Source organism: Barbus barbus (genome assembly GCF_936440315.1).
Source record: "Barbus barbus genome assembly, chromosome: 40".
Classification (NCBI taxonomy): domain Eukaryota; kingdom Metazoa; phylum Chordata; class Actinopteri; order Cypriniformes; family Cyprinidae; genus Barbus; species Barbus barbus.
In genome coordinates this window covers 3,953,449-3,967,543 of record NC_136718.1, presented here as the reverse complement: position 1 = coordinate 3,967,543, position 14,095 = coordinate 3,953,449, and the positions used below count along the sequence as shown (strand labels likewise).

The window sequence follows — 14,095 nt, the reverse complement described above, 5'->3', positions numbered from 1 at the left end:
AAGCTCAAAAAATGACAAAAAAAAAAGTGTACCATACAAGTTTATGTGAGCTGTCCATTAGGCAGCATACAAACCAAAATGCTACCTCAAGTTTCAGACTCTCGACATAGGTTATAACGCCACACAACTCTCAATTGATTTCAATAGAGCAGTTAGCATGTTGCTAGGCTAACAGTGTGAACCCAAACCCATGGTATAGTAAAGTGTCCATTAGATGCCCATTTGAGAACCTCACAAAAAGTTGTAGATCATCCAAAGCCGTAATTTCTAATATTATGAAGTCACTTTGGATAAAAACATCTGTTTTTTTGTTGCGAGTGCAGCTACATTAAAATACTGCCTAAGTAGGCAGTTCACTAGTTTTTTGGAGCAGGTCTACAGAAAGATTGAGGCTCACTGAGATTTTGTATAAATCCCGGGGTTTGAATTGGTGCCAGAGGTTGCAGTACCTTCGTTTCTCTGTATCAGTTTATCTTGTTCTCTTCAGTTTTATTTAAAGACAGAAATAGTGACTTATGCAACAGGTAAATCATTTGTGGAGCCAACAAGAGCAGAGCCAGAGTGAAAGAGAGCAGTCTATTTATGGCTGTAACGTCAGCGTGGCCCAAGAGAAAGCTTTTACATGCTGATAAACCTCTGAGTGTGTGTGTGTGTGTGTGTGTGCTAGAAAGAGCTCTAAGTAAGAGTACATCAGTGTTTAACCTTAAAGCTTGAGCAAATCTCTCTCACACCCACATTTAGCCAGCTATGGAAATGAGGGCATACCATAGACTTCTATTGTTTTATGCTAATTATGACTATAGACTGACCCCATTCTGAAAAACATTTTGTGTTTTTTTAAATTTGATTAAACCAGAATGAAAATGGCAACAATAACAAAATGTTTCTTTCTTAAAAATATTTGTTTCCTAATTGAGAACATTCTCAGATGTCCCAAAGTGATGTTTTGTCAAATTTAGTGAACTTCTGGGACCGTTTTGTGCCTACAGTTTAGCTAAATAAACACACACAAACACGTTTGCTTAGGTAACATGCCATAGACTACTGATGTATTTATATAAAGCTAATTATAATGACTAGCACAAACCCTTGTCCCTTAAAGAAAACATGTATTATTATTATTATTACTTGACGAGGAATTATTTTTTTGCCTTCAGGGATGTCTTGCCTCATTCATTTTGGGTAATTTTTCAACAGTTTTGTCCCCAAGGTATGGCTGCATTAAATATAAACAGTTGAATGTTCGTGGGACAATCGGAAAGCTAATGTTCCATGATTTGACCTGTTGACCTCTAACATCTGGGATTCAAGCTAAACAAACGCACACACACACACACACTGACAAACACAAATGAGCCGCAAGGAGTTATTTTCGTCTTCTCTCTGATATTCAACAAATAAACATCTTAGAAGGAGCCGGTTCACATACATTATTAATCACAAATGTCAAAATCCAACAGAGATTATTTTACTGATGCACTACAGAAGAGGAAGCATCCAGATGTACAGTAAATACTACATGTGTCAAGGGGTTGTTGTTGTTTTGGGTAGTTATGTCAAGCATTGTGATATGCAGTGCCTACTCCTTATAGCAAATCTATATCTATATACACACACACATACAGTATATATTTTGAATATATGTATGTATATATATATATATATATATATATGTATATGTGTGTGTGTGTGTGTGTGTGTGTGTGTGTGTATATGTGTATATGTGTGTGTGTATATGATTAAAAGATGAATATGAGACAAAACTACAGAATGTATTTTATTTAAAACATTTTATTATTAGCCATTTCAACACATACATGTTTTACCAGCTAAGAAGTTCAGCACTTTTAGAGTTTGATCCCTCTATCTGATGTGAGCAGAAGTATTGGAGCAGTTGCCTCACAGGTCTTTCTAAGTGATCAGCTGTTTCCTGTTGCATTAATTCTTCAGATATTAAAAGCAGGGAATGTGTCGTATCAGTTATATCCATTACTTCTGTATTCTGAATCCTGCATTCGATGATGACACACACAAACCAGGATGAAGATGAGGGAGCTGACTTTGAGAGAAAAGCAAGCAATTTGGATGCTAAAAGAAAAGAGGAAGTCAGTTAGAGCTCTAGCAAAAACAAAGGGCATGGAGAAATCAAGAGTTTGGAAACCACCAGCGACACCAGCAACCAACAACGACCTGATCGGCTGAGAAAACAACAGTAGTTGATGACAGACAAATCATAAAATGTGAAAATGAATCCTAAAAGACACGTCTGTAAAATCATCAACAATCTCCAGAAAGCTGGGGTGATGCTCTGACAATCTACTGTCCTCAGGAGACTTTGACACAGAATTACAGATGCTACACAGCAAGATACAAACCTCTGACCAGCACCAAACATAGAAAGACAAGATTAGAGTTTGCAAAAAAGCACAAAGGTGAGCCAGAAGAGTTTTGGAGCTGTGTTTATGGACCGATGAGACAAAGATGAACCTTTATCTAAGTGATGGGAAAGCAAAAACGTGGAGAAAAAAGGGAACTGCAATGATCCCAAGCATACAGCCTCATCTGTAAAGCATGGTGGAGGTGGTGTCATGGCATGGGCATGCATGGCTGTCTCTGGAACAGGCCCTCTCAACTTTACTGATGACTTAATGTATGATGACAGTAGCAGAATGAATTTGGAAGGGTACAAAACCATCTTGCCTACCAATATTCAAGAAAATGCCACCAGATTCATTGGGAAGTGCTCCATATTGCATCAGGACAATGACCCAAAACACCCTGCCAGTTCAGTCAAGGAATTTATAAGGGCAAAGAAATGGAAAGTGTTAGATTGCCCAAGTCAATCTCCAGATTTAAATCTGATTGAACATGAATTTCACCAGCTGAAGAGGAGAGTAATGGCAGAAACTGCCCAAAACAAGCAACAGCTGGAATTGGCTGCATTAAAGGCTGGGAAAAGTATTTCAAAGGATGAGAGCAAGAGTCTGGTGATGTCTATGGGTCACAGACTCACTGCTGTGATTGTGTGCAAGGGATCTGCAACTAAATAATAGCTTTTAATCTTTTATATCTGCCTTATGTTCAACTGTCCCAATACTTATGCTCACATCAATGAGTGGGATGAACTCTAAAAGTGCTGTTCTTTTTATTTGGTAAAACATGTATGTGTTGAAACGGCTAATAATAAAATGTGACATTCTGTAGTTTTGTCTCATATTCATCTTTTAATCATATTTGCAAATGTCTTGACTCCACAGCCAACAGAGCAATTTTGTTACTGTTTCAATACTTATGGAGGGCACTGTGTATGTGTATATATATATATATATATATATATATATATATATATATTAGGGGTGTAATGATACGCATATTCGCATTGAACCATTCGGTACGAGGCTTTTGGGTTCGGTACGTATTACAAACCAAACGATTCATTGGACTACTCCTGTTACATTCGGTAAGTAAAAGAGCTTAAAGTGTGTGAAATATAATTTTCTCAGTTTCACTGCGCTCAACAAGATGGCCCAAATGACGTAACCGGCAGCGTGCTGTCTGCCCCGCGATAACCTCCCCTTGCTGGGGTGCGTCGAAAGACGATGATCTTGTATCGACGACAGCCAGAGAAAAAAATCAATTATTGGAAATATTAAGAGGATTTGGCATTTCCAATTAATCTAGGCCGGTTACATTTTTATTTTATGAAGTTACTTTTATTATTAAATTAAAATTACAATGAATTTGCCCTGCAATAATTACCACATAACTGACGCGCTGCGAGGATTACAAAAGATTAGGCTATTTACTCCTCAATTCAAATGTTTTTAAAGAAGGTCTATTATACAATAAATTATAGTCCTATAATTAAAATATTAACACTGCAGTCATCAATAAAAATCAATGAAATAAAAAGCTTTTATTTAAAGCACAGACTCTGTAAAATAGCCTGTTTAACATGAAATACGTTTCTTCTCATTTTTTCCCACTATGTATGGGCCACAAGAGAAATATTAAGGGAATAAATGAAAACAGTTAGCTATATACCGTTATCAGCACATGTTGAAGTAGATTGGTCTCTCGTCGTCTCTGAGAGAATAAGCGGCGTCAGATGCTGAAAGCTCTGTCATCCAGTTTTTACTTTCACTTTCTGCTTACAGTGAATTGACTGAGATTAAGATGTTCATAAATATTGAGCAAAGTTTGCACGTGTGCAAACGCGTGCTTGTGATATCCATTACCTTCATGGTTTAAAACAGAAATATTTCCAACATTGTGACGTAACTAATTGCCCTGCCCCCCGTATCGAAAACGCTCTGAACCTTGACACCACTGTGTCCGTTGATATGCTACTGTGTTCTTTGCTCACTTTCGCTATATGCCTATAATTTATTCGTTGCTTGAATAACCGTGGAAATTAATAAGCCTAGCTTAACAATGTTTTTAATAGATTGATCATGTTAAACACAGTTTCTGTCATATTAAAAACATTTCATGACACCCATTAGGCTATATATTACTTGCCTAAATAGACGGGTTTATGATGTGCGTTATTAACAGATTACACTAACATTAGGTTACTTAGGCTGTTACCTTCCACCGATAGAGAGAGAAAAACGTTTTCAAAAGCATGCCCTCTCTGCTTTGTGTGTGTGTGTGTGTGTGTGTGTGTTTGTATGCATGTCATTTAGGATATACTGTATGACATTTATTCAGTCATATCATATAATATATAGCATGTTGTATAATATTCATCGTATTGTATCATATAGTATCATGTCATATATCATATGTCATCTGGCATGTATGTATCATAGCATATATATTAAAATGCAGTTTTATGAGCTTATATTAATTGACACAGAAAGACTGAATGTTTGTCTAATAATGCAAAACTGATAAAATGTGGTGAAAAGAATGAATAGTGACCAGTTACAGCAGGGATACACAAATCTGGCTCGCGAGATAATGAATTTTATTTACAAATTACTTCTTATTATTGTGTAAAAATATGTAAAGCGTATTCTTATTATTCCAAACATATTTTATAATATAGCCTATAATCCTATTTATTAGTTGATTATTTAAATCTCCTGTTTAAAAATAGGAAAATAGACTAGATATTTTTATATAATTATATGCAATGTATATCTGTTTATAAAACGCATTTTAAAATTGGATTGCATACCTGCTACTGCCATAATAAAGACCCATTTCTAATGTTTACGTGCTTTTCTTCTCTTTCTGCTCCCAGTCGCTGTGGTGGAGCAGTTATGAAGCATTTTTCTTTAAAATACTTTCCATTATTTCAGAAATACATATGTATGCAAATTACACTGAAGTCCAACAGTAACCGTACGGTGTTCAGGAGCGCTCAAAAGGGCTTTAAACACTGAATTTTTAACCAATTTCTTCTCGTAAACTCAGAGATGTGGATTCGGACAGCAATTAAATTACTACACGACCTTGGTGTTTGTCAAAAAACAGTAGGTAATTTGGCCGGGGATTTTTACGAGGGTGGTGAGAGAAAAACACTGACATCCTGGATTCTGACGGCATTAAAATCACCAACTACCCCCTGTATATGGTGAAAATCACTTGTGTCCCCCTGAGAAACAATTACCGTCCGAATAGGGCTTTTCTCTTAAGAATAAAAAAAAAAAAAATCAATATGAATTGCTTTTGAATGGCTGGAGTGATGGATTTGTGTGTAATTTGTCGTTGTGTGTCTGTAGTTTTGTCCAGGCTGATGGTGTCCAGAGCGCTGCTGCAGACGGAGTCCAGACTGAACACGGCCAGCACTGATATCAGAGACGTCACCACAGCTGAACAGGGAGTCGTTAAAGCTCAGGTGTGTGTGTGTGTGTGTCAGGGATGCTTGTATGCAGGGTCTACAAGTCAGTTTTAGTCACACCTGCCAGTGGTGAGTGAATTGAGACTCTATACGTGTGATTGGCTTCAGATACTTTTAGTAGACGATTTATGCTGTATGTCTTTGAAGTCACTCTTGCCTACAGTAAATCAATGAGAGTTAAAGCCTGTTCATATCAAGGACAATAACTTTAATGATAATTACTAAAATACAATATTCTAAAGGTGTGGTCAAATGAGTGAAATTTCACAGGCAGTAAAGGTCCGTTCTCAATAGCTTTGCACCTGAGGTTAAGATGCGTTTCGTTGATCCGATCACAAGTGGACAATGCTAAATTCAGGTGTAAGGGGTATAAAAAAAGAGTGAGGAACGTACACACAAACTAGAGGAAGGATTCATTGCGTGAACAGAGTAATAGGCCAGTCATAGCACAATGGAGGCATTGCCTCCTCTCATGTGATTTGCACCCAATCATTGTCAGTTACCCTGCACCAAACTCACAGCACGCTTTAGTGGATCTGTTAAAACGCTGAGGACTCAGGCCAGGCTAATATAATACAGTCAATCAATGTAGTTACCGCTGTTGGTGTGAATGAGCCTTTAGACCTTATTCCTTACAGTTGTTTTAAATGATGTATTTTGTTATATTTACTCACCAAAGGCAGTTTTTCCTCTCGTTCGGTGCTTGGCGAGGAACCTGCATGTGTGCTTGTTGTGTTGGTCTAGCCTTGTTTGGATCTCTGCTTGTGTTCAGTCTCTTATCTGACGTTAGCGTTTGGTTTTTGGATGCTTTCTTTAACTCCATGAATGATGGGAAGAACGCCAACGACTAAGATGGTAGAACAAGCCAAAGTGAGCAAACGCTGGCTGACATTTGTTTTAAGTTCTCTAAATATTTATACTCTGCTGTGTTGGTCTCTGGCCTGAGCCGGGCGATGCCCACGTGGCACAGAAGAGCTTCTGATGGCCGTCTGCACAGCTCTCACCAGCCCACACAGACAGACAGAATATGACCCTACGTGCAGCTATGTAATGTCGGTCATACACGTGCTGATTATGGACTCTGTGAGAAGCAGAAACTCCTGTTTTAGCCGTGCCTTGTTTCTGTGGGAGTGGATGTGGTCTTTGGAGGGTTTTCAGGTGATTGTGGGTTGAGCTGTGTCTCCATCTGTGGGTGTGAATGAAGAACTGCACTCTGATGATCTAAAGATGATCACATGCGGGTGAACCGCAAGTAAGGATTTCCAAGATGGGGTTTTCATGGAAAAATGTGTGCATAATCAATTGGTAATGAACAGCAGTAGTTCAACAGTGTGTACAGTAAGCAAAACACACTTTGATTACATGAATACATGTGTTTACATATCAAACATAGCCAAAACCAGCATATCCAAGTCTCAATTCAGCAGGATTTGCCATGTCATAAAAAATAGAAATACACTTAACATCATTTTTATTTATTTTTTTTTATCCCATTATCTGGTATTTTAAAGACACATGCTAACCTTCGCACACAGTCATGATGAACTGTAATGTGTGATTTATTTTATTTTATATATTTTAAATTACTAAATTACTGCATAAATTCCAGAATTTTTTTTTAATCAGAGATATATTAGTTTTGTGCGGTGTTATCTTAGTATTATACACTATTATAGTATTTATTCATTTATTATTAGTATTTAGTCATTTATTATTAGTATTTTTTAATAATGCAAATTTTTTTGTATTTAGTATTATTTAATAATTGTAATATTAAAATAATTTTTTTCAGCTTTTAGTTTTATTTTTCAGTTCTCATTTTCATAATTCTTTAGTCATTTTGATGTTTTTTTTATTATTATTATTATTATTATTTCAGTTAGTTTCCAGGGCAACATTTCTCATTTTAAGTAGTTTTTTAAAACACTTATTTCTTCAATTTAAATTTTGATTTTAAATGTTTTTAATGTCAATTTTAGTTAACAAACATTTTAACAGATACATTTTTTAAAACAACAATAACCCCAGTTTTGTGTCCCAAATGTGATCAAGTATGATGCAAATAATAAATTTTCTAGTATTACATGATTCTGTTTACTATTTAATTGTGGCCAATGTGTATTACAGAGAAACATTTATTTCATAATGATATTTTCCCCCATTTTAAATTCTTATCCAATGAAAGGTTAGATTTTTGTGAAATTTTTAAATGAAAGATCAAAAGTATTAACAATACAGATTAATTTTCACAGCCTTCTTTGATCATATTTACCAAGGGTGCCGATATTTTTGGCCATGACTGTATGCCAGTTGATCACAACTGTACAGCATAACTGTAATGGTTTGGCAGGGGATTCTCATTGGCTGTTTAGTTTTCATAATGCTGTTTAATAAGAGTTATGATTATTAATGATTTAAAGTATGACCTGGTGAACTCTAGTTATGAGAGTGAGGAGAGGTGAGTCCGCAGGCTCTTCTGGGTAACGTAGTTTGGCCTGTTTTCTAGGCTCTTTGGGCTGAGATAGAGCAGCAGCGGCAGAAGGTGTCGGAGGCAGCAGAACATCAGGCCTGGACTGAGCTCTCCACCGCCGCCCAGGATCAGCTCAGCATGCTACAGTGCATTCTGGGTAGCATGAAGGACACAACGGTGAGAGCTGTGCCATCAGACTGATTGAGATGAATATCTTTGCATGGCTGTCGTGTGTTTTGATGATGGTGTTGATGTGGATCAGTTGAAGAGCGAGGAGGTGCAGCGCTGGCTGGATGCGGTTGAGGAGTTGCTGTCTCGAGACGCCAGCGGCTTCAGTCAAGGCGACAAACTACAGGAAGAACTCAACCAGTGCAAGGTCAGAGGTCAACGCATTCAATAAGTCATTAATGTGGAAGGGTACTGTTGAATAATCCAGCTAGTTAAATAAAACCCTCAGTATACTCACAGCAAAGTTTTTTTTTTAATTCTTCATTTAAGGCTAAAAAAAAAAGTTTGAAATACTATTTCTGCGGTATACTGTTAACAAACATCCAGATGAATATGTGAAGATACACTATATTGCCAAAAGTATTGGGTCACCCCCTTCTAATGAACAGGTTTGACTACTTTAGTAATTTCTATGAGTACAAATCTTAATGTTTAAGCATATAATGATATTCTAGTGAATTGTGTGCTTCTAATTTTATAGCAACAGTTTGGACAGAACCCTTTTCTATTCTAACATGACAGTGTCTCTGTGTATAAGACACGGTTCAAAAAGACATGATTGATTGAGTCAGTGTGGAAGAACTTGACTGGTCTGCAGAAAGCCAAGTCCTGATCCCAGCTGAACACCTCTGGTGTGACTTTATATGCAGACCTTGAGCCAAAAACTCATCACCAAACACCAATTTGTTAGTTTGAGTTTGTTAGTTTTTAAAGTTTCTAGCCGCTGTTTGGCACTGGTTTAGTTGGTTTATCAGCAGGTCCAGGGTTGCCCTGCTTCTCCACAGTGGTTGAGCTGGTGGTGGACTTGTTGATCTGGTTTGCTAAACAGTTTAAACTGGTTGAGAAATCAGCTGAAGTTGATGGTTGAGCAATTTCCTCAGCAAAACCAAAACGTTAGTTTCTCTGAAGTTGTTAGTGGTGTTTGAGATGTGTCTGCGCTGTCTGTGCAGGAGCTGGTGAGTGAGATGGAGAGCGTGGACTCGTCTCTGAAGCAGATAAAGGAGAACGTGGCGGCCGTGCAGCAGAGCTCAGTACCGGGTCTGATCAGCTGGGGGCAGAAGGAGCTGGACGACAGTCAGAGACGCTGGGACACGCTCAGTAAAGAGGTGAGAAAGATAACGACTGGTGGTCTTAACATCTATTAGCTACACAGCAAGGGAAGAACTTGTACAAGGTGGTTTATTCAAGTAGAAACCAATCCGTAAGCCACTTCCCAACCCGGCTTGATTCAAGAACATGTGCTTCTGGGGTAAGTCATGTTACGTGGATTTTGTTTGCAGTTGTTGAGGCGTGAGGAGCGTGTGAGTGAAGGCCAGGAGAAGGTGATGAATCTGAAGAAAGACGTGGCGGAGATGCGCGAGTGGATGATTCAAGTGGACGAGGAGTTTCTCATGAGAGACTTTGAGTACAAGAGCCCAGAGGAGCTGGAGGAGGCGCTGCAGGAGATGAAGGTGCGTATGAAATTAACAGATCTAGAATAACTTTCATTATTAATATTGATTCATTATTGTATGCATTATATATCGTATTACTTATTAATGTACGGTTATGCTTTTTGTATTTTCCAGTGCTATTTTAGTATTATTTATATACCGTTATAGCATTTATAAATTGAATTAGTCTTTTTATATTTAGTTTTTGCTTTAATTTTAGTTTTAGGAATGTTTGTTGTTGTCTTTTTTTTTTTTTTTTTCTATTTAGATTAAATTTTATTTCCTCAGTTTTAGTCATTTTAGTACTTCAACTAATTTTTGAGTTTGTTGCAAAGGCAACATTTTTAATGTTTACATTTTTCATATAAATTGATATTTTAGTTCAGCTTTATTTTTTATTAACAGATGATTTAATTATTTTCAGTTTTGAAACCATAACACTGGTATTTTTATGTTTACTTTTGATTATACATAAACGACTGATCATTATATATTGTTTGTTAAATATTTATTAGTAAAAATTAATGTTCAGTTTTTATGACTCAAACTAATTTCGAGCATGGTATCATGGTTTTGGTGTCATGTAAGTTTTTTTTTTTTTTTTTGTACGTTATTGTTTTGTTATCTGTATTATTTTATTTTTTATTATTTTGTTCTGAATCCCTGACAATGTTAGTCAAGTTTCTTGTGCCAAAGGTTTTTCATGATAGTTGTCTTCCTTGTGTCTGACCTTTTTATTTATTTATTTATTTATTTATTAACATACTTAGACTTTTGTGTAAATGTTCTCTCTCCTTCTGTGTTTCAGAGGGCTAAAGAGGATGTGTTACAGAAGGAAGTGCGTGTGAAGATTTTGAAGGACAGCATTAATGTACTGATGAGTAAGACCCCCCCTGGTGGTCCTGACTTGAACCCTGAGCTCACTGATGTGCTGCAGAACTACCAGAAACTCTGTGATCGCTTCAAGAGCAAGTGCCACACGCTTGAGGTACACACACACACACACAGGAAGCCTTGCTATTGGACAGCCCTGCTCCAGATGTGGTTTGGTTCCTCTTTAGATGTTTAGCTGAGATCTGATGTGTTTGTACTGATGTTCAGGAGGTGTGGTCCTGTTGGATCGAGCTGCTGCAGTATCTGGATGTGGAGTCTGGCTGGTTGAACACACTGGAGGAGAAAGTTCAAGCCACAGAAAACGTCCCAGAAAACACAGAGTCTATCAGCGAGGCTCTGGAGGTAACAGCTTTCATGCTGAAGGTGTGGTTTAGCATGTTCGACACAATTTTGCAGCCAAAATCCAGTCATTTTAATATCAATTGGGGATTTCAAGTGAGAGTGAAAGATTTCCCCATTCAGATTTCGCAATAGGATTGGGAATCAAAAATCAATTCCAATTCCAGGATCGAATACTTAAGGTCATGAATCGGATACTTCTGAGGGTGCAAAAAAATCTAAATATTGAGAAAATCACCTTTAAATTTGTCCAAATGAAGTTCTTAGCAATGCATATTACTATTCCAAAATTAAGTTTTATTATGGTGGGACATTTACAAAATATCTTCATGGAACATGATTTTTACTTAATATCCTAATGATTTTTGGCAGAAAAGAAAAATCAATCATTTTGACCCATAAAATGTATTGTTGGCTATTGCTACAAATATACCTGTGCTACTGATGACTGCTTTTGTGCTCCAGGGTCACACATATGTTTTATATCTAAATGTTTGACTTGCCACAATGGAATCGAAACTGGGAATCATTAATAATCAGAGTCGGAATTGGAGTTGATACAATTCAAATGATACCCAACACTATTTGGCAACAAGTTCGAGCTGCTCACACAGATTTGCTGCGCTGATCAACAGAAAGCTGCTTGGTTTGAAAGTGATACATTGTTGCATTATTGACAATGGATTGTTTTGCCCACAAAATGACCACACCTTAACCGTTACAAATACAATGTGACCACATATGCTTTTTGATTATATCTGATTGTGGTTTGAGTGATCGGATCATGAGTCGGATGTTAAAAGTGTGTCCGTGGTATAAATGGGAGTCCTGATGTGTCTCTCTTTCAGTCTTTGGAGTCGGTTCTGCGTCATCCGGGTGATAACAGGACTCAGATCCGAGAGCTGGCCCAGACTCTCATAGACGGAGGCATTCTGGATGAACTCATCAGCGAGAAACTGGAGAGCTTCAACTCGCGCTACGAAGAGCGGACTCAGCTGGTGTGTTCGTGTTGAACGGATCAAATGATTCACCAGAACTGATTCAGATTCACATCATATGTGCAGTGTTACATTCATGTGTGTGTGTGTGCTGTAGGCTGCTGCACATCAGATGTCTCTGGAGCAGAAGTTGGGGACTCTGAGAGAGAACGAGACGGCCTTACACACACTACAGACGTCCCTGACGCAGCTGGACCAAACGCTCACCTCGTACCTCACTGACCGCATCGACGCCTTCCAGCTGCCACAGGAAGCTCAGGTATGAGCTCTTCGTTCACAGCAGATACCACAAACCACACTCTTCTGACATGTAGACATTCAGAGATACTTAAGATCTCCACTAACCAAAGACAGATATATCATCATATTACTTATATAGTATTATAATACTCTTTTACTCTTGTGCCTTTAACATAAAGGGCCGGTTTTACTAAACGGGGCAAATTAGCATGAGAGCACAATTCCAAAACGGCGCCGATGGGCGTGGAAATTTCTGCGGGTGACTTACAACGTCCAAATTAAACAACACAGACGCAACATCTCATTTAAATATCGACCAACGCAATATACCGAACGCAGCGCTAATTATCGTAGTCACGAATAAACAATAAAGAAATAAATAAGCCACAGTACGTTGAAAAGAGCCGGAGGCCAAAAAATGAAGGGTTGCAACAGTTTTGAAAATTCACCATGGTTTTATTATAATAAAAATGTAGTAACCATGGTTTTTTGGCATATTGATATCCATTTGTATAACCAGAGTTTATAACCAATACGTGTGGAAAAAATCCTCTCCCTTCTACCATGCGCTCTCTCTGTTCCCTGCCGGTGCCTCTCCTAGCAACAAATTGCATTTATTTCAAGCGCAAAATAGTTTAAGACATGCTTTATTTGGGCGTTAAATAATGGCGCAAATGCCAGTAATATGACGAGCGCAAACGTTAGTAAATCTCGTTGCGTGATTAATTTGAATACTCTCCTCCCATAAATTTTACGTCTGAAAGGGAAACTCCTAGAAATGCATATTCAATAAGGCCAGGCGCAAAAATAACTTCAGCGCTAATTCTTCACAGTGCGTCTTTAGTCAAACCAGACAGTACTATTTTAATGCCAAAAGATGGTTTGCGCTGGCTCAAGCTGTTAGTAAAACTGGCCCTAAAAATGCTCTTTGCAGGCCATTCAGGCTGAGATCATGACCCATGACGCCACACTGGAGGATCTGAGGAGGAGGAATGTAGGTAACGTCTCTCCGACTGTCCCAGAGAGCAAACCAGTGCGAGGAGGAACCCAACTGGACCAGTTACAGGTGAGACACAATACTGCCCCCGCAGGACAGGTGCGGTAATGCAATATTTTTTCCCACGCTGTTCATACTTCACCCTGGTTTAGTTAATTAATCTTGAGGGCTGTTTCATAAATCAAGTTTACCAAATAAGCCAGGCTTATTTAAGTTAGTCTGACTCATTGTAAAATGATTTGGATCCATAAAGCAAATGTACCATAGCTCAAGCTCAGTCACTGGCAGCTTATGCTGGGAAACTAACCTGGGCCTAACCTTCCCAAAAGCATCGTGAGCCTAAGTTGATCATAGCTCCATTGGTTTCAGTTGGTCTACGATGCTTTTGGGAAACGCAGCCCAGGTCCAGAGCAGGCTAACTGTCAGGCGAAGCTGAGCTCCTCTAATACTAACCAATAGGCACGCATTGATATTACCACTGACTCTCTCACATACAATTCTTTGACTTTATTATCAGTCCAAAAATAAACTTAAATAAATCAAGTAAATAAACATATAGGCTACAACCAACTGTATTTAATGTATTGTGCCCAAGATTTAATGACATTTTTCGAAGATATATGAAAATATTTGAATGTAGTTGCT

The 14,095-nt window shown here is 37.9% G+C and overlaps 1 protein-coding gene across 4 annotated transcripts in view; it reads left to right on the top strand.

Moving 5' to 3' along the window:
• The window catches only part of LOC306859706 (utrophin-like), a gene marked incomplete at its 3' end in the record, with an annotated part of 219,628 nt that overhangs the window by 46,565 nt on the left and 158,968 nt on the right, over positions 1-14,095 (top strand). For all 4 annotated transcript variants that reach the window (XR_013783329.1, XM_079400906.1, XM_079400905.1 and 1 more), the window contains exons 22-31: positions 5,733-5,848; positions 8,358-8,498; positions 8,584-8,697; positions 9,500-9,655; positions 9,830-10,000; positions 10,791-10,970; positions 11,084-11,218; positions 12,064-12,213; positions 12,311-12,472; positions 13,388-13,519. Coding sequence is in view for 3 of the 4 variants with exons in the window: in XM_079400906.1 (XP_079257032.1) it covers positions 5,733-5,848; positions 8,358-8,498; positions 8,584-8,697; positions 9,500-9,655; positions 9,830-10,000; positions 10,791-10,970; positions 11,084-11,218; positions 12,064-12,213; positions 12,311-12,472; positions 13,388-13,519 (1,457 nt within the window). The remainder of the gene's footprint in view (positions 1-5,732; positions 5,849-8,357; positions 8,499-8,583; positions 8,698-9,499; positions 9,656-9,829; positions 10,001-10,790; positions 10,971-11,083; positions 11,219-12,063; positions 12,214-12,310; positions 12,473-13,387; positions 13,520-14,095) is intronic.